Source organism: Pezoporus occidentalis, unplaced genomic scaffold (genome assembly GCF_034315485.1).
Source record: "Pezoporus occidentalis ecotype Australia unplaced genomic scaffold, CSIRO_AGI_Poc_V1 ctg58, whole genome shotgun sequence".
Classification (NCBI taxonomy): Eukaryota; Metazoa; Chordata; class Aves; order Psittaciformes; family Psittacidae; genus Pezoporus; species Pezoporus occidentalis.
In genome coordinates, this window is record NW_026915921.1 from 10,357 (window position 1) to 31,946 (window position 21,590).

Sequence of the window (21,590 nt, forward strand, 5' to 3'; positions counted from 1 at the left end):
CTTCGGAGGAAAAAGCTTTTAGGCCATGTGGAATTAGTCAGGAGACATCATGCTGGCTTGCCAATTCCCAATAAACAGACATGGGTTTTGTAATGATGCTTAACTGCCATTTGACAAAAATGTTGATTCCCAGTGGAACAGTTCCATACTTTAGATTTGTACCACGTAAGATGCACCCTAGAAGAAGGGTGATGTGCCTACAGGAACATTTGCTTTCTCAAAGCCTGTTACTGAAGGAGCATTTCAAGTTCAAGTACCTACACTTTTTGTTTAGTTCTAGAACAGAGCTGGGTAGAATAGCATCCAAATTCAACAGTGAGGGAGGCAGAGACTAAAGGCTCTCCAAACCATGGGTCAAGCCATCAGACATTCAGGAAATGTTCAAGGTAAGAACAAGTTATCTGTCTTTGAAAAAATACCTAGGTCAAGAAAATACTCTTCAGTGGTTAGAAAAAAAAACAACCACCCTACAAGGCCACTTCTTTAAAGCTTTTTAACCTGCACAACTCTGGTTTGGAACATGGTTATCAGCTACATTTCAGTACAGAAAACGTAGATCTGTTCTTGACAGCAAAGCTATTTAAGGAACAAGATTAGGAAAAACGTTCCCCTCTAATATTGCTCAACCTGAAGAGCTATTTCTAACAAGTTAAGGAGTTCATTAATTAGCAATTAGGCTCTTTTTCCTCATAATGAAGAGGGAAATTATGCAAGATGTGGATTATCCAAGCTCCAATGCATCTGAAATGGAGCCCTGATGGACAGCAATCTCCCCTTTTGTTTTTAACTACCTAAGTAATTCATATTGTTCATGGCAGGAAGAAGTAAAAGCATTAAGTCCAAGACCTACTGCATTACCTCCAGCAGCTTAGCAAAGTGAAATGCATCCTCAGGTATCTGCACTGACACCATAGTAAAACTCTCAGTTAACTGGGTCTGCTTACTACAACAGGATTAGAAAATTGAGAGTAGGTTGAAATTCAAGCCTGGTAGAGGCTGAAGGCATTGGGACAGCACCTGCTGGTCCTGCCTGAAAAGACCTGTCATTGGTATCAACACTTGCTCCTGAACATCTGAGACTACACAAGCCTCAAACGTGCCCTAAAGCTCTCAGGAAAGACTTTCTGGTTTTGCTCTAAGACACCTAGACATATTTTGGAAAGGTCTTTTCTTCCCAGAATGGCAATTTCTGGGAAAAGTTACCAAAAATCAACACTTTGGTGTCAAAGAGCTTGATCAGCAACAGAAGACTATCAAGGAATTTTACCCGTTTTATACCAGCCGCAGAGCATCATCAGATGCATTGAAACAGCACAGATTCAGACGACCATTTGTATTCAGCAGAGCCATTAAGTGTCCTACAGGCAGGGCTCTCCCATTTAATAGAAAGTGTGAGACCTGATGATTAAGCACCCCAGGCTACTCAAAAGAAGCCCAATACTGCCAACTGGAAGCTTCTGGCTTGCTGAACTATGTGTCATACTTTTAAAGTACGCTAAAGTTAAAGTAAGCTAAAATTAATATCTCAGAAATAATTAGGGGACTTTAACTACTGCAAGTTTAAAGTGATCTTTAATATATCAAGGATACTTCTAAATCAAGTATGAAGCTAGTGTTATATGCACACCAATACAGGGAAAATATATCACTTGTGTCTTAAATTATAGTAAATAAATTATTAAATTTATTATTAATAATAGATCAATAATAACAGAATACTATTAAATATTAATAGATTAAATAGATTAATATTTGCTGCCCTAGAATAAACTCACAAGAACCAAGTAGCAAAAAAACCCTCAGCAGGTCACCCCCTGAAAGCACTTCACATTGATACTATATCATGATATAAAAAGTTGGCATTTTAACGCTTCATATATTAGGTCAAATTATAAGCTGGGTAGAAAACATTTCTCTAAACTGTCCCACTAAAAGACAAAATACCTGTCAGATACTAAAGCTTAGCAGAAGCAGGACATTAAGTACCCACTAGTCATTTGCTATCCTACAAATCCATTATTGCTTCCTCATATGGAAAGTTCTTCAGGACTGTCATATTCTGAAGCCTGGCAGTCAGGGAATGACTCACCTGCTTTGAGACAAAACATTCATACCAAAATAATGCCTGTTTCATACAGACATTGTAATCACCATTGTATTTGGAAGAGGAAAAGGAATTCAGCTGCCCTTCCTCTGAGTCCTCCTCATACAAAACTCAAACCACAGGGGTAGCAAGGGGAGGGGAGTGGGGAAGGAGAAAAACAAACACTGAAGTGGTTTCTATAACCAAAACCTCCATCATTTCAAAGCAGACTAAATGGCTGGACAGCACTAACGTGCTACAGGATGATCACGGGAAAGTACAGCCTCAGAGAAGATAATGCACTATCATCAATGCCTTTCACCCTAGTTAGTATTTGCTTAAGAATATCATTAAAATACCAACATAAGAATTCAAGTATTTCTAGAACCCAAGCTTAAAATTACACAAGAGTGGATGTGAAAAGGATGAAGTGTTTTACAGTTAGCACATCATCCATGCAGTAAGATAAACAGAGGAAAAGGAAAGCAAGTGATGAAAGAGGACCTGTAATTCAGAACAAGGAAAGATACAGTTTAACATTCCCTCTGTACAGAGCTTTTTGGAAACAAACTCAAGTTCCCAATAAGCACTTTGTTGAACAGAGGGAGTCTCAGTCTCAATTATATCCCAGATTCAAAAATAATTCAGAGGAAGTTGACAAGAAGTAGTTTCAACACGTGTTTTTTTTGTTAAGGATGCCCTTTTTTTCCCAGCTGTATTCAACTGCAGAACTGGAACTGCAAAGTTCAAGAAATTAATACTGCAAACATTAACTGCTAACAGTGATGCTGCTGCTTTATGGAAAAAAAATCACTCTTCTTTTTAAAGGAAAAGAGGAAATGGTGAAAGCTTGGAGAACCCGGCGTCCTTCCCAGTTTAATTTGCTGGACTTAACATGTATCATCAAGCCAACAGGATCCAAACTCATCAACCCCAGTCTGCCACTAAAGTCTCCTACATCTTGCTTTTGTAATAAGTGCACCTTTATGTTAGCATTGTTCTTCCAGGAAACCCTTACAGCTTACACAATCAACTACATGTATTGCAAACATAAGGGCTCACAAACTGTCCAAAAAGAAAGTTAATTTCACAGGACAGCATCCCTGACAAATGCACAGCATTTTTTCCTTTCCATTTTGAGCTGAGTTACACATTACTCTTACGCACTTGGATAAAGCCCTCAAGTTTCACATGAAAAGCTCAGACAAGTCAGTAGCTATACATCATAGTGTTTGATATCCTAAGCCTTATGCGATTCAACACGAAATTAAGTTATAACCTGGCTTGACTCATATTCAAGTTTTGGAAAGGTTTCCACAATATTTACCTACAACTTAAAGAATGGCATAATCTAACCTTACTTCGTTCTAGGAACCCAGACTCTTCTCACTGCCACAATTCATAGCAGCACACTATGGAACTTAAAAGCACACTTAAGTCTCCAAACCTTCCCATCAACAGTAAAAGCTCCCAACAGTTGCTCCCCAACCTGCCCTTTAAAGTTAGTCATGGCACAAAAATTGCATTTAGGCAAATTGCTACACACATTTTGGTGAATGACACAGCCCTTTGTACAAGAGTAATTCTGATTCCACCTGGTATAGTGCCTGAACTTAAAACTTAAGTGTTATGTTGCTGTGTTAGTCAAGCCTAACACCCTTATTTTATAAAACCCTCAAGATTTTCAATCATTTCACATGAAAGAAAACATCTGCAAAGGGATGGGGTTAATCTTGCTTATAGAAAACAAATACCAGTTTTCAAACACCACAGTGTTAAGAACTATGTAATTATAGACAAGCCATCCAACTGATGTTAACAAAGTCACTCCTGAAACAGAAAAAAATGAAAGACTTCCTACATTACTTTCACACAACAGATGAGCAGTTCATCTATTTAGGTTTAGAAGAAAGAGCAATAAAGCCATGCCTGCAATGACAAAATTCAAACTCATAACTGATTGTCAGATAGCAACATAAAGCCCAGTGGAAAACACAGATTTCTAACAAGGCTAAAAAGCTGTCTTTAAACTGAACTGAACTACTTATACCACAAATGCATGCTTCATTAAAATAGTTTGACATCTCCCTGAAAATATTATTGCTATTTAAGCAAGTTCCTAGACAAATAACAGACACTGCAAGAAGCAAGCAGTAGATGCTACATACAATTAAAAAGTTTAGAATGCTAACAAAGTACAGATATATTTAAACTCCCAATAATTCAAATATAGGAACAAATTCCTAGTTCAACAAGCCCAACATATCACACCACGACTGGAAGCACAGAGCTAGCACTGGGAATGACTTGCTTTCCTGAAGTCAGAAATCAGCATTGACTTTTCTGTGTCAAGTTACTGCCTGTTTTGCTTGTTTGAGAAGGAAAATACCACTTGAACTAGACACCTCTTCCCTATTGATTTATAACAGCATGAAATAAAGTTGTGTTGTTGGGGTGTGTGCGACTGTGTGTGGTGTTCAAGGCCAGTGTTTGACTGGAAAAGGAGATGGAGATACTGCTGAACACTTTAGCTGGTCCTACTCAAGTCTTCAGGAAGCTCTGCAAGAAGCCCTTGGCTATTATTTCTCACAGCAAAAACTACTGCTGATGTGTGTCTCCTCTAACTCTCATGAAGAAGTATTCCAGGCCAAAAGCACAATCACCCCTAACATCACAAAACAGAAACGAGGAACAGGATACAGACTCCTAGTCTCTAGGCACCATGGCTTAATATCTGCTATCCCTCCTCCCACTCCTGCATAAGTGGCTTTCAAATAGAGACTAAGAGCTCGTATGTCTTCATTAGCCAGAGGACCAGTAGCTTTATTTAAAAGTTTTATTTCTATAAAATACAGTCATGACAGTAAGAAAGAGATGCAAAAATACTTGCCACTATCTTAAGCAAGTCTGAATGAACTTTATAGCTTAATTAAAACTGCTTTTGCTTCCCACAAAAGGGTCTTTATCTCTAAGAAAACCACATTCCCAAAGGCATTTAAAAGGCTACAGTGGACTAAATACTAGAAAAATATATACTGTACAAAGTAATCATGCATCAACAGAGATTGAGACAGGATGAATTAAAAACATCTTTACTCACCCATGATTTCCACAATTGGTTTTTATAGCTAGTAAGCCAGATGTCAATAGTCACTCATATAAACTTCAAGTCAAACTGCTGTATGTTATTTTTCATTTAGTTTGAGTACATGGAAGGCTTAATCACACTACAGAGTAGATGCACACTGCTCAACTTCAAAGCCAATTTAACCTACAATTCAAGTCAAAATACTTGGAAATTTACTAGACATCTTACACAGAGACAAGTACAAAGAGTTCAAGAACACCTGTGCTATGTCACCAATGACAGCAGTGCTGGGACTATCACTGGCCATCACTGATGATTGCTCAAGAAGCGTTTCCTTTGTGGAAAGGCCATAGAAGAGTAGGCATCTCAAGAAACTTTCAACAAAGAAGACGGAGGGGGAAAGATGAGGGGTGATGGATACAAGCTACTCCTGGGGATATTCCAACTGCACACAAGAGAATTTTTCACAATGAGCACATTCAACAGTTAGAATAATCTCCCCAGGGAAGTGCTGGATTCCCCAGCACTGCACACTTAAGATTCAGCTGGACAGGGTGCTGGGACATCTACTCTTAGGTCACGCTTTGCCAAGAAAGGCTGGACCAGATAATCCTTGAGGTCCCCTTCCAACTGGTATTCTGTGAACTTCACACATACCTGCTCCTCTCCAAAGAGGAATTTCTCCCAATCTTAGCAGTTCTCTAGCTCCTAAAACCAACTTGAAATGTATAAATACAATAGCTTGACCAACCCCCAGCAGACTAAAGCTGACTTGCACCTCACTATTCAAAATCCTGTGGGCATAGCAGTAGTTTATTTTCACTACACTAAAACTTACAAGAAAACCTTAGAAAAGTGTTCTGCTACATTCACTTTCCATTCAGACACTTATTCTCCAAGTCATAAGGCTGCCCTGAAAGAAAGAGGCACTTACACTTTGGAAATACCAGTCTTTGGCCTCTTGCATGCAGGGGTACATTACACAGGTGAGCAGTAAAGACATTTTCCTTGAGGTCCATTGCTGACTATTTCTTTTCAGCTATAAATTAAGTTTATGCCTTGAATTACATAAAGTAGATTCAAACCACTGATTTATTCAGCTGAACAACTTTGCTACACAGCTCCCTTCCTCTTAACAAGGCCATTGACCATTGTGCTTGAATTACTTCATGCCTTTGTGAAATACGTCTGTTATCTTCCGCTTTTTTGGTTTATGATCACTTACAGAAATTACTACCACGGGAAATAAAAAAGAAAAAATAAAAAGGCCCCAGAACTGTGTTTCAAAGCAAAGGTAACCCAGGATTAACTCTACTTTTCAAATGTGAAGTTAAAGGTTCCCAAAGGAATAGGTATTAACTTTTCAAACAAGAACCAAAATTCCTTCCCTGGCTCAACTGCTTCATTCATAGCTGTTCTTTTTGGTTCTTAATCTTACACAAACGTAAACTACTAGTAGATTGACTAGCGTTGCATATATATAGTTGCTACAATTTTAATGATCCAAATCAAACCCAGTCCAGTTCCTCACTACATATAGCTGATCTGCATTTTCTGCAAATCGTATTCCAGAAGCCAAGGGCATCCTGAAGCAGAAGATACCCTCACACAGTGCAAGGGCATCTATCACCTATTTTATCTGAGAAGCAGCACCACACATGAATGCATCACTGAACTGCAAAGTGTCATCCACAGGTAGAAGAAAAAAAAAAAAAAAAATCAGACCTATATTCTGACCCAGAGATGCTGTAGTACATCTTCTTACACTCTTGCAAGAACCCTCATGTTTAATACTTACAATTGTATTAAGTATCTTCCCCAGGTAGAGGACAGCCTTTGCTGACTTCAGTGTATCCACAAGCAGAAAACACATCTACCCCAAATAACCTGTTTGATCCCATTTTGCCAGGGGGCTGTAGGAGACAAGCTTCACATAAGCATCTCAAAACTATTTAAAACAACATGCTTACTATTTAGAGAACACAATCTAAATTAACTTCATGAGCAAGTACTTAACCTACTTCAGCCCATTCAGGATTGACTCCCAGGTTACTCTGCTAGCATTCTGAATGACTCTCAATATCACTTCTTATACATGCTAAAGCAGCAGCCTGGGAGAAAGCCTAACACCAAGTGAGCAGCTTCACTACACTACTCATGTATGATAGCATCTTTTCTATGCCTATACTTGATTTTTACTTAGAGCAGTGACACTGCTTGAACAGCTTGGGAACATCACTGTAGCATAATCAAGTGAATGCATCTTTAACTATGCTTAACAGGCATCCCTGGAATTTTCTATACAAGAATTCAAAGGATCAAGGAGAATGCTTTAGAGCTTATTTTGCTTAAGCTTAGTGAGGCCACAGTACGGCTAACACATCTACCTGGCTGCATACTGACCATTTAAGTGACCTCAAAGACCAATAAAACAAAAGGTAGGCCTAATAGTTCAGACAGCAACCACAAGTTGTTACACTGGTTTATTATTTAGATACTTAAATAAATCAGTACCACATCTCACCCTTGTATATATTCACCTTGGCTTCTTCCAACTAGCCTACAAAAGTAAAACTGAAGTAAGCAGAGGCAAAGATTCCACAAGATAGACCAGGAGTTACTAACAAAGTCTCTGCAGGAACGGTAGCAATCATCTGATCCAAGTTCTGTCAACAGCACTCTGATGTGTTCTGCCCTTCATAAAACACTGCCTCCTCATCACACCCTTCAGGGAAATATATCCACCTCCACCATTCATCCATACTTTGCACACATTTTTAAACTGCTGTGGAAATCACTATCAGCTTGTGCCTCTGCTCATCCTCATACTTCAGTGACACTAGTCTTGCTGGTTTGGCCAGAGCTGGCAAGTCTTTACAAATCAGTTGCTATCTTCTGTGAGAAGCCCCCCTTACCACAGATCCACAAAGCCAGCACATCACTGTGACCCAAAACATAAAATCAACAAATCAGAGATAATTTAAGCTCAATTTACTTGAATGATCAATGTTAAGTGTTTTGCTGATTCAAGACCTTAAGCTCCAAGAAAGAAAAGTTAATTACTCAGAGAATGAATGTTTGAATATGACAGTGAACAGTTTACAAAAATTAAACTCTTGTGGACTACTGTGAATGTCCAAGAGAAAGGGTTTAAAAAAACCCAGAAAAGAGATCTATCAGTAGTTGTCAAGAGTTTAAGTGCAGGGGGGTTGGAACTTGATGATCTTAAGGTCCTTTCCAACCCTATGATGCTATTCTATGATTCTATTACCTGCAAAGTGCACAAGTCCAAAGAGGCTCTTGGCCATGCACAGTCATCTTGAAATGCGGGGGTGATCAGATGCTACAGTGAAGGAACACCAACACTCCTCACTGGAGTCACCTTCTTACTTGGGCTATTGAGAACAAATACTAAGTAGGCATAAATACTGCGTTCTGAAACTCCTACAGCTATTCTTGCACATATAACTGAACAGAGAAAGTAATTTTGAGTCCTTTGGGGCTAAAAACAGCTATCATTTTTTTGTTATCTTTTCCTACAGTCTTTTCCACTTGTTTTTACAGCTGTCTTCATGTTCTAGAAGGTCTGAAGTTTCACAGCTTGTATTTTCAGCTTCAAGTCCAGAAAAAGATCCTTCCAGAATTTAGCACTATGCAAGAGCTAAAGTGGTGTACAGCAATCTGCCTGATCATTTCCATCTATTTCTACGTATGTGAATTACTCATTTTACTGAATATTAATGTAGTATTTTCCATGAGAATTGAAACTATGGCATATTCTTTTCCAAGAGCACATAAAATCTAAAACAGAGGGGGAGTACAGTGAAGTGAAGCATGAAGGTCTGTGGCGAAAGAACATAAAATCAAAATATATAGAAAGAAACAGTTCATGGTGTTAAGAGCTGCCCAATTTCTTTCCTTCTCTTAAGTAAAGGCACAAATTAGAATATTAATGAGGCAACAGCAGAAGGAGCAAGCCACGAACAAGAAGAGAAATTAAGGATAGATTAGTAACCTGAATTTACTCACCTATGAACTTAAAGAGTAAAAAGCAATGACAATGGGAACTTCTAATCAACAGTCATAGGAGAGAATTCCTAGCTGAGAAACCCTGAGCAACTCTTGCAGGTGTTTCAATGCCAACCTTTCAGGACTCTGGAGTGTTGGCAGAAATGGCTGCAGATCCAAAACTCCCCTCTTCACATAGTCATAGCTCCCATATGCCATAGAAGTAAGAACTCTCCCTTCTCACCAACTTCAGGTCTAACCTAACATGGGTCAACTATGACTTAAGTTCTCCACAAGCATCTAATTACTGACCTGGTTTTGAGTAACTATTTGGTAAGTTTAGCTCTTCAGGAAGATTGGAGGATATCAAAATATTTGGAGTAAAGCTCAGAACAACCACAAAAAATCCTCAGAAGCATTTGTTTTCAACACAGGTCTTTCATAAACTGACTAAGAAGTGAATCTGAAGTCACAGAAAAAGTATTTTTGGAAGCAATAAGGGGCCATCAAGATACATAAAAAGAGGTCTTACTGAACTTCCCCTTAGCATAGCCCTGATCTTCACCGAGCTATATGCAGATATAGGACACATGCATGTATAACGTTTCAAAACAAGTCTTCCATAGTATTAACTTACAGTATTTCATACAGCAGTAATTTTGTTTAAATTTAGAGAGAAATGTTTAAGACCACCATGTAAGTTTCAAAGCATATACATCTGCCAGGATTTGGGACATGGGGAAAAGGTAGGCTATGAAGAAATAGAAGAGTTTTAACAATCAAAAGGGTAAGCAAGCTGTCATTCTACAGAAACCCCAATAGTTCTTGAAAACTTCATTCAGTTTTTACTTCAAATGTTTTCAGCACTGGTCTAAGTTTCAAACAGATGTTTTCACTAAAGTTTAGCATGTTTGGAAACTCATCTATTTCCAAATTATACTTTTTGCTGTCAATTAAATACTCAGTAGTATCTCTGAAAGAAGATTCTCCTGAAACAGCTAGGAAAAAACCATCACACCATGACACTGCAGAGTGAACTTTGTTGCATAAACTACTCAGCTTATAGTAAAAATATGATTTCAAAATAGATCTTAAAGGAAAAAAGTGATTGAGACAGGCTGAATATTAGTCTGTGTAGCAGCAAATCTAAGTAGCCAAAAAACTTTAGGCTATATCAGGTTTTCTCCATATACACTGTTATGTCATCTAAGTAATCCATATATCTGAGCAACTGAAACTACTCTGCCAGTTAAATACTGTATCTCACTTCTAGAGCTTGAAGAGTGTAAGCAGCAAGTATAGCCAAAAAAAGGAGCAGGTTTTAAATAAAGAAACCTGAATTACCACACGAGCAGCTGAAGGCAAATCCGCTACTATTTCTGGAGTAGATTAGCAAACTAATCTCGGCAGTGATTAACACAGTAACAGGTAAAATCTGATTAGCTAATCAGTAAACTTGCATCTTAACCAGAACTCAGAACACTGTCTAGGTCCTGTCTAGAGTAGCAAGCTTGGGTTACCAAGCTTGTCAATAAGCAAACAGATCATTCTGTATGGCTTACCAACTAGTGACCTACCCCACAGCTTCATCAAAAAAGCCCTATTTTTAATGAAGAATGTCCTTTAAGCAGTAAGTTGACTCATAAAGGTGTTAAAAAAGTCATACAGACTTTTACCTTGGCAAAGTGGACATAAATTAGTTAACTCTGAATATTCCACAGTGGACAGTTCAGTTCCAGTAGCTTACTAGTATTCCCCCACCCCTCCCCCCCAATTCTATGTAAAGCCTACTACTACCAAGGTACCACAGACTGGACATTTTTTGCCAGCATCTCATTCTACTCAGCTTTTCTTTTGCACAGTGCATTAAAGGAGGAACATTGGTACAAAAATTTTTCCTTTCTTCACGCTTTCATCGCTATTTCCACAAACTGCCTCTTCCTCACTATTCTTAACCAATCCACTCACACAGACCTCCTGAGTCTCCTACCTACTGAAGGCAGGAGGGTTATATTCTCACAAGCATAATGTATTCTCTGGCCATAAAGTAAGACTCAATTTCACAACTACAGAAACTAAATTAGCATCTTCCATTTTAAATTGTAGCAGTTGCCTCTGTGGACACAAACTTTGAAAAGTGAGCTGTGCACATGTATTTGCATTACATGCAAAGCACAGGCCTGAACTGAAGTTTACTTTTTTTTTATATCAGCACTTTTACATGAGGAAAGAAGAATTCTGAATAGTTCAAGTTAGAACACCTCTCCACTGAGCCAGAGCATCTGCAGCTGCTGTACTGCAGTACTACTTTGATTTCTGACTGCTTATTAGCATTTTCTTTAGTTAATTCATTTATACAGGGACTTGTTTGCTCTTATTTAACTTTACGGAACTACTCAAACTGCAATGGGAGGATTAACCAAACAGATTTACACCAAGATGATTGAGAAATCATTGCACACTGTTCTCTGGGAACAGAGTGGTATAGTTTTTTTGCTGGCCTGCCTAACCCCCACTTCAAAATGAAACGAAACCATGGAGTAGTCAAGCCATTTTTCTTTGGACTCTGCTTCAAGCATTTTCTCATAGATCTTTGTACCCTGTAGCAAGCAGTTTGGACTTTAGGGTCTGGGCTTCGGAAACAAAAAGCAAGTAGCTATAGGGTATATAGCACTGGCAAGTATAAGGAGCCTGCTGAAGGTGACTATGTCAGTATAAGAACATAAGCAACTCTGTAATACCGACTAGTTCAGTTTATCTAGGAACAGCCTTTCTGCAAGAGTTTCCCCTCACACACTGAGCAAAGTAAAATCTCACCCGTGTCATTTTAAAAAAGTCTAACGATGGCCTGTTCCATCGTACATCCTCCTCCCGTCTGCGCTTTAGCCGGCTCTTCTTCTCATTCAGAACACAAGGCTGAGAGCGGCATCTCAACAAGCCCTGACGCCGGCTGAGCTCTGGTGTGGAGGTGGGAGTGCTGTTGGCTGAAGGCAAGAGATTTCCTGTCTCGGTGATGTGCTCCTGGGAGAGGGAGAGGCGGCGCCTTGGGTTAAAGTCACAAGGGCCTCCAGAATTCCAGCGGGTACTCGAGCTTGTGCTGCCCTCGCTACTGTCCACAAACCCGCTGCTGGCAGAGGAAGGTCTGGGTACTGGTGATGTGTTGAAGCTGGTGATAGTGAAGACGTTATTGAGTGACAGTATGTTTTGTGGCAGACTGATACTTGTGCTTCTCTGTAAGGTTGCACTTCCATGACTGTTGCAGCGTTGCAAAGTAGCGCTACCGCCACTATTACACCGTCTCTTTGACACAGGAGTCCAAACTTTTGAATTGCCAGGCTTCCAAGGGGACCGACAGCGAGCCAGCTCATCTGGCTCAGACAGGGACCTGCAGTGGCGTTTTGTTGGTGGTGCCAAGGGTTGACCCGAGTTTTCGTTAAGGTTTAATTCACTTATCCATCCGGACACCATAGATGTACTGGAAGATTCCTGCTGCCACTGCAGACTACCATTACTGGCAGTGCTGGTGCTGAATGGGCACACTGGGAAAGGGTAAGCTGAATTCCTTGTTGTGTCAGTCTGGATTGGGTAACCGCCATTTAAAGCTTTCCAAGGACTCTCTTCTGAAAAGAAAAAGATACAAGTGAAAGATACAAAAGAAAAAAGCCAATTTGTTTTCAACCTAGCTTAATGCAAAACCATGAATAAAACTCAAGCTCAGAAGGATGAGCCATAGATACCTAGCTCTTAATCACACTACAGTTACATATTCATTTTAAAAAACATAGAATATTCAAAAAACATGAAGACCAAGGTATTTCAGAAGCCAATTCAGGACTGCAGTACGTATGTACCTTGTTAATGCTTCTTCCTGTATATTGAAAGATTACAGCATTGTGTTTCTTTAGTTAGGAACAAGGACAGCTTCCTTACCTGCTTCCTTGTACACAGCACAATTAAAACCTGTAACAGTGAGCAACCTATGGTCCAACCAAAATGGATTAACAAGTAATGCAAGAACCCACCAGGGAATTTCTATTCTTTTAATAAGAACAGGATAATCTCTCAGACTGCTGTCCTTCATTTGGCTGTTATGCTCTTCTATTAAGAATACCTTAATAAAGAAAAAGTTCGAAAGAGATGGGCGTTCACATTCTGTGGTGTGAAAAGCTTTACTTTAAATTAGAAACAGTACAAAGTTAAAAGCAAACTGCAGATCCTTTCCTTTTCTTGCTCAAAGTGTAGGGGATAAAAATCCTAATTCAATGCATAAAATAAAGTGAGTATCCCTTAAGAACCTCCTGCAAGTTTCACTGTGAATACTGGCATAACCCACAGTGCACAACGTCTCATCTGAAGTGGCAATGCTGGGTTAAAAGCGGTCTGCCAGCGAAGCCTCTCACTCTTTTGTAAAGCGTTTCTTTGAGAACATTCTGCACATTTTACAGCTGTTCCTCCACATTATACAATGAAGTGTAAGAAGAACTACAGCAGACTTTGGATTTGCAAATTGAAAACTGTTGGCCAGTTAACAGCACTTCATGCTTGGTTAGAAAATTTGCTAATTTAAACCAATTAGCCAAGTAAGTTTCACTTACCCCAGCTTTAAAGAAAGAGTACTTAAAACACCAGATTTTTTCCCCAATGGCTATTTTAAGAACCTAGATATAACTTTAAATACCAGTATATTCTTACCGTTGTCTAAGTTTTAGAGTAATCATCAGATAAAAGATTTGCTGAGTAGCTTCAAAAACTGTGAACGCAAATAGCTCTACATATTCCATGCCCAAAGTATGTCATGGATTATCCTGTTTATTTCAATCTTATTTAAAGAACAGCCTATTGTCTCAAAATCATTTAACTGTGCAGACAGCTGGCCTATTCAAACAACATGTTTTATTAGAATTCCTCTGTCCTTCCTCCTCCATTCTTTCAGATGGGTACAACCACATACTGTGCTTTGCCTTAAGCATGTAAGCTCTTCAAGGCAGGAACCATCCATAATTCAATGCAAGTAAAATAGCCAACACAATAGGATCCAGATAATGCTTGAAACTCCTTGTATGTACTGTAGGACAATTCGCTAGCTTGGACTGCCCTGATTTTTAAAAAGCCTTAGGAAGCTTTCTCCCAGATTGGGAAGTGGGTTTAAAGAATACTGTGAAATAAAGTCACAAGTTGCATGTGTGTTTTAATTCTTTACATGGTAGAATCCTAAAGGTCTTTTCCAACCTTAGCGATTCTAAGAACACAAGCTCCAACCTAACACTGCCATGCCCACCACTAAACCATATCCTTCAACTGCCACATCTACATATCTTCCAAATACCCCCAGGGATTGTGCCTTGTCCTGGGTTCCGCAGTAGCAGTCATGTTTTTCCTTTGTGTTAACTGGTGCAGTGCAGTGTTTTGACTTTCAGCTCGGGAACAGAGCTGATAACAAGGATATTTTGGTTTGGCCAAGGACTTTGTGAGGCTCATGCTCTGCCAGGGAGGAGGGGAGGCTGTGAGGAAGCAGAGACGGGGCGCCTGACCCGGGCTAGCCGGGGAGGTATTCCATACCACAGCACGTCATGGCTGGGGTGGGGGGTGACTGGGAGCCACCCGGAAGGACAGGGGCTTCCGGGTGGAACTCGTTTTCTTGGCCGGTGGTATCGTATTCTCTTCCCTTGTTAATTTCCTTTATCATTATTATCATTGGTGGTAGCAGTAGTGATTTGTGTTATACCTTAGTTACTAAACTGTTCTTATCTCAACCCATGGGAGTTGCATTCTTTTCGATTCTCCTCTCCGTCCCTCCGAGAGCAGGGGGGGGGGGCAAGAAAAGGGAGGGGAGTGAGCGAACGAATTACCTGACTGGGTTTAAACCACGACATGCCTCCACCACATCTGCTAACTTCCAATCAACTGGGACCATCCTGGTTTGCTGACAAATAACTGAAAGCAGCCTGGTGAGTCCTTCAGCCAGTTCCCTCAGTACCCTCGGGTGGATCCCATCCAGACCCATAGATTTGGATGTGTCTACATGGTATAGCAGGTCACTGACCATTTCCCCTTGGATTATAGGGGCTTTATTCTGCTCCCTGTCCTCAACTTTCAGTGCAGGGCCTGGGTACCCAGAGGATAACTGGTCTTACTATTAAAGACTGAGGAAAGGTGGCATTAAGTACATCAGCCTTTGTCACTATGATTCCTCCTGTGTCCAATAAAGGACAGATTCTCCTTAGCCTTCCTTCTGCTGCTAATGTATTTATAGAATCATTTTTAATTGTCTTTTATGGCAGTCACCAGATTAAGTTACAGCTGTGCTTCAGCCCTTCTAATTTTCTCCCTGCATAACGTCATGACATCCTTGCAGTCCCCTCCTGAGTTGCCCATCTCCTCTTCCAAGGGTCATTAACTCTCTTCTCTTACCTAAATTCCAGGCAAATCTCTCTGTTCAGCCAGGGCAGTCATCTTTCCCACTGGCTCATCCTTCAGTGCCTGGGGAAGGCCTGATCCTCCACCTTTAAGGTTTCCTTCTTGAAGGATATCTCCAGCCTTCCTAGACTCCTCTGCCCTTCAGGATTGCCTCTCAAGGGAATCTTGTCAACCAGGCTCCTAAACAGGCCAAAGTGCCCCCTGGAAGTCCAAAGCAGCAGTTTTGCTGACCCCACTCTCCTTGCTGTCATTTCAAGATTGCTATGACCAAGACAGCCTCCAACCATCAACACCACCCACAAGTCCTTCTGTTCACAAATGACAGCTCCAGTAGCCACCTTCCCTATTTAGCTCACTCATCAGCTATGTCAGGAAGTCCTCTGCCACACACTACAGGAACCTCACAGACTGCTTCCTCTCTGTTATAGTATATTTCCAACAGACATCTGGTGATTTGAAGTCTTCCACAAGAACATGGACTAGCGATTGTGAGACTTCTCTCAGATGCTTACAGACTATAGACTATGGTCTACCCCTCTATCCTGTCTTGGTGGTCTATTATAGACTCCCATCATGATTATCTGCCTTGCTGATAATGGTATTTAAGATAAAAAGACCATTTCCCTTTGAAAATTTACACAAGCTAAGATGTGCATTTTACAGGGAATTCCACCGAGCAAATAAAATCCCTCCATCCTCAAACACAACAGAAGATGCAAAATTCCAAGTCCATCCCTTAAAAAAGCAGCACAAAGTCTACATTTCAATAAGTGACATTTTTATTTTTTTCTAGATACGACTTCCTCTTACTCTAATACGACCAAAGTGGGAAATGCAGGTAACACTTCTACGAAGGCACTGGACTTCAACTTAGGTTTTACATCATGCTGGATATTCTACGTGGCAAGAAGGTGTGTAAAGATTTCTGCCAGTTGAGGAACCTGAAGGGATGTTTAGCATGAAAAACAGCACTGCTGTGCTTCTGGCATAGCAGATATTGAACCAAAAAACCTGTTACAAGGGCTTTTACTATGCAAAGCAGATCACAAGTACAAAACTAACAACCAGCTATTCCCAGTATTGTTCCAAGACCAGCTTAAACCAGCAGGCTCTACAACAGCATGCTCCATCCCCCTCATCTTATTTACAAAAGAAAGGCTGCTTGCTATACCAATTACCTCAGTAAAACACAACTAAGGTTTCTGAAGAACTTACCATTGATTTCGAAAGGGAACAAGCTGCCACTTTTGTTCAGCTTCTCAGATGAGTACTGAAATCAATCAGAAGAAAAAAAGTTTTAACTGTGGAAGCAGTCAGCATAGGACACTGCATGCAGTTTTCAGTTCCCCTATACATGCATTTAACAACATCTTTAGAAAGGACTGGGTATCTTGAAGAAATTCCTCAACAGCTGATCTTTATAAATAAAACCCCTGGCAGCTAGATATTTGTAATGTTTTCTGATCTATTGTGAAATATCGAACTGCTTCAGGAGTTGCAACATTGGCCCACGTGAATAAACTGCAGAATTAAGAGCAATAATTCATTCTTAATGAAAAAGCTTTGATCCAATTCTCATTTCATTGGAGAGGAAATTACAGTCTAACAATTGGGTTTCCATTTTCAATCTTAAGGCTAAAAAGCAAAACACTTAATCTTCAACTACAAGACAGGAATAGCTTTCCCTAAATTCAATATACAAGCTCTTTAAGGCCACCACCATGAACATTATCTCAATCAGGCTTTACTAGCATTTTATGTTTCCTTAAAACCTATGTAGCAAAATGTCCGCTTATTTCTTAAGGGTAAAATAATCAAAAATATTTACTAGCTAAAAACTGTCTTTTGCAGACTCACAGTCTTTGAAATCATGGCTTACTGGCAATAGATCACTACTCAGAAACAATATAAAGCCATGCTTAAAACCAGGTTTGTGTGTAAAAGGCTTCAGAATTTATAATGAAGCCTCATCAGGAGTATCTGCACAGTAGGACAATTTGTATGAAGGTTTTCCATTTTCTTAACTAATTTTACCTAGAAAATATCACTACAAAGGTATTCTTTAAGGGTCTAGGTCTCAAGAGAATAGATCTTGCTATCCAGCCTCTTATAAAGGAGTTATAAATAAGTTCAAGGCTCCATCAGAGTCCAAGGATCATTATTTATTCCTCCATCACCACCTCAGTATGAAGACTGCTTTAAGAGAACACCACATTTCATGTGAGCATTGCCTTTTGTGTATAGCCAAAGAAGATAGCATCATACATACACTTCCTTTCCAGATACAAAGTCAATTTTAAAACAAACATCCTTGGGCTACAAAAGCTTTTCTTTCTTGCTGTACAGCAGCACATGGAGTGCTAGTGACAACTTTATATCCTTGAGCCCCACACACAAGACAAACACTAAGCTATGGTGATATTCTCTTGGCATTATTGTTTTAGAGGTAGGAAATAATGGAACAGATGAAAGCATAAGACAATCAGATATTTAATCTTTGGTGATGTCTGCATGAGACAAGCCATTTAATTTTTACTCTATGTTTGCATTTATAGATGCATTCTTAACTTACATTTAAAGAAGCCTACTTTAAAGAGCAGAGCCTCAAGTTTAACTGCAAATTTGATGGAGAACCAATTAGCCCCAGTCGAACCATATGAAGTCTGCAACTTGACAGCAGGAGCCATAGTCATTTTTACTAGCTTGCTTTTCATAACTGCAGTTGCCACTTATATGTATATACACATTTAAGAAGCCAATATCAATTGTTTACTCTAAACAGCTAATAAGGCACCATATAGAACACAAGAGCACATCAAGATAACAGTGATATTTACATTTCAGCTGTCCCCGAAGGGGAAACAAACAAATTGGAGACTTAAAGATAAGGTTTTTCAGCAAATTCCTCCCTCTCCAGTTTTTCCCAAATGAAAGGCAATACCAACCTATTCCAACTATCAGATAGTAGCTAAGGAAAACACATTTTTGTAACAGCATTGTGTCAAAATGTATTAGCTAATGTATTTCGACCTACATGGAAAATGGCAATAAGAATGACTTAACCACAATAACAAAGGATGTCTAAAAGACCCAGGCTAAGGTCTTCAATGCTTAGAAGGAACAGAACCTCAAGGACAATCCCACATGGCAATTAGATCAATATTTAGTTTTCACAAGTAGTTTTTAGCCAAGTCCATCTTTAACAAGGTTCTCTTCATGAATGCCCAAGTTATTTGATTACCTGCACTTTAACCACCTTAAAAAGCCTTGCCCATCAAACAGAGGCTAAAATATTGTCCAACAGCTGCAAAGCCCTAATAGAATTTTTCAAGAGGGCATGGAAAAAGTAGGATCACATACACAGACTATCTGTACCACAGAGAACCACAATGTTCTCAAACCCAGACAACAACCCCATCCTCTGAGCTATTTCTGGTCAGCTCCTAGCGAAGTCAGAACACAGGTCTATGATAAAGCAGACGTATTACAACTACAACTTGTTCTCTTCAGTGATCATTTATACAGAACCTTATTAAGTTACAAAAGGTGCTAATTCTCTGGAGATTCAGACCAAAAACCCTCATTAAATGTCACATGTGACATCATATGCAGGAAAGGGGCATTAAGCTGCGCTTACGTGCTCAAGGCACTTCAGGGCGATGAAGGAAACAAGAAACTCATTTATGATCTAGAAAGCCAAGTTATATAACTGACACTAAATATACCTGGAAACACTATCTGCTAGTGTATTTTAATGATGTCTGGAAGTACAAATTTGAGTAGACTATCAGGCTGTAAATTGCTTATAGGAGGGAGGATCGTTTTTATCTATACAGCACATAGCAGAAGTCCCACTAGATATTACTGAAACGGGGCACTGAACCACTTTATCAGCTCTCCTGGGTTGGCCATGCTCTACCCTCCTCCATTCATTCCCTTTGTGCTATGATCTACCTGAAGCTTCCTGAATGAAGAGCTGCTTTATGATTATGCTTGAGAAGTTGCAATTGCTAAAAGAACCTTGACAGGGAAGTCTGCTACCCTCTGTGTGAAAGAAATCTTCCTCAGAATAATACCACATTATTCAACAATGTCATCTGCCTTAAGAGGAAACCCAAGAGGTCACGTATATTCATCTTCCCACTACTGCTTTTCATGTTAAACCCCCCCCCCCCGAAGATCTGATGCCTCTTGAGAAGCTTTCTGGGAAAAAGAACATTTTTAGATAGAGACACAAAACCTATGAAACAAGTTTCTAAGGTTTTAATTGTTAGCTTCATGCAAGAAAGTGGAACTGAACCTCTCCTATGCATCTGGAAAAACTATCCTCAAAAGGAAAGGAATTGCATGGTATGGCATTTAAGACAGCACTGCAAATTTCAATTGGTTTACTGAGTCTTAGCAGATGTTCTTGAGTCAAAATACTCATGTTGAAAACACCTAGTCTTGAACCCAGTAAATGGAAGAGGCACACAAGTGAGACTGACAATTATAATTTACATCACCAATTTAAAAAGTGCTCTTTGCTAGTGAAAACGCAGCTGTAAAAAATAAATCTGGCTGTTCTTTTACATACACTCCAATGTACTACATAAAGAGCTTCACAGCCTGCGCTATCCTGCTCATTCTCAGAATGACTTCTTGATATTCGTAACGTTAGTTTTTTTATTTCAAGGCATTTTCTTCTGTTTCCAAGTATTTTTGAGTTCCTCCAATTTATCAGCATTCTTCCCAAACCACAGAAAAGCCGGCGTTTATTATTCAAGTACTAATTTAACCACCACTGTGCAGATGGGACCTTCATTGTTTGAATAGGCCATGCTAGACTTCCATCTCTCTAACAAATAGCCTCCAAATATGACTAGAGAGGAAGTAGTGAGAAGCATTTGACCTTTTCTCAGAATACAAAGTACTAATTAAGTCACATTTCAGACTCAAGCCCTCAAGTCTTTCAGCTAGTGGCTTTCCATCCAAGGATGTCAGCCCCATTTTAAGTCTTTCAACACAAGTCAGCTTCATGAAAATTAAAAACAATGAAAACCCAGATGCACAGAAAGTATTAATAGTAAAGCTTCTTCCTCCCACAAATAGTTTTCTGGAGATGCTCACGTTTCTTTCCTAATACCACACCTTGAAGTCTTGCACCTCACACACTGTTATGTCAGAAAACAATACTAACTTCTACATGAATACCAAAAAGTACTGGCTTAGCCAGAACATACAGAAAAGCCCTCAAGATTCTTAAGGCTCTCAAGAGATCTATGTTAAATGAAATAGTTGGTCACTATTTCCTTGAATGAAAGTCATAATATGCTTGCACAAGATCTCATTGTTGATAAGTACAGTCAGCCAACCAGGGACATTGTTCTACCCACTTAGTTAAGAACTTGGGACAACCTTCCTGCTTCTACAGCAGGAAACACAACCATTTGGGGTACTTTCCCTGAAGGCAGGTGCAGCACAACAGTGGATATCACTGAGCATGCATGGCCAAATGACATGCTAATTTTCCAAGCTGGTGCAATTCATTTAACAGACAAGTAAAAAGCTACACCCAGTACTTTACAACATACTCAGGCAGCAGGTAAAAGTACTTATCACACAGCTTACACAAATAAAAAAGTGTATTATGTCCTGTATATGTTGTCTTTATGCCCAGCTTGGCTAGCTGGAAGGTAAACAGTCTGAAAGAGCTATTCTTTCTTTTATAACCTTCATTTACAAACTGCATTACAGAATAGCTTTTCCCCAGCTATTTTACCTATTTGTGCCAAGACAAATACTTGTGCAGATGCACTATGAAAAGAATCATGAAACTGATAAGAGTTAACATTAAGCTTTGCAAGAAAGGTTAGATTTAAGCCTTGATCAGCTCACAATACAATTAACCACATCGTCCTGCAGAACTTTGTGCCAGTAATGAAAGAAAGGCTTTAAATTGCTATTGCTATTAGAAGAAACGACAGCATTAACCTGAACTTCTTGCCAAGAAGC

At 39.5% G+C, this 21,590-nt stretch overlaps 1 protein-coding gene across 3 annotated transcripts in view; it reads right to left on the reverse strand.

Annotated features, from left to right (window-relative positions):
- Nucleotides 1–11,790: 11,790 nt before the first annotated feature.
- FAM53A (family with sequence similarity 53 member A) overlaps nt 11,791–21,590 on the reverse strand; it is a 36,134-nt gene continuing 26,334 nt past the window's right edge. For 2 of the 3 annotated variants that reach the window (XM_062638624.1, XM_062638625.1), the window contains exons 3-4: nt 16,812–16,866; nt 11,794–12,799 (exon numbers count right to left, since the gene is read on the reverse strand). In XM_062638624.1, coding sequence (XP_062494608.1) covers nt 11,934–12,799; nt 16,812–16,866 — 921 coding nt within the window. In that variant the 3' untranslated portion in view covers nt 11,794–11,933. Of the gene's footprint in view, nt 12,800–16,811; nt 16,867–21,590 lie in introns of all 3 variants that reach the window. The other variant, XM_062638626.1, reaches the window with a different exon arrangement.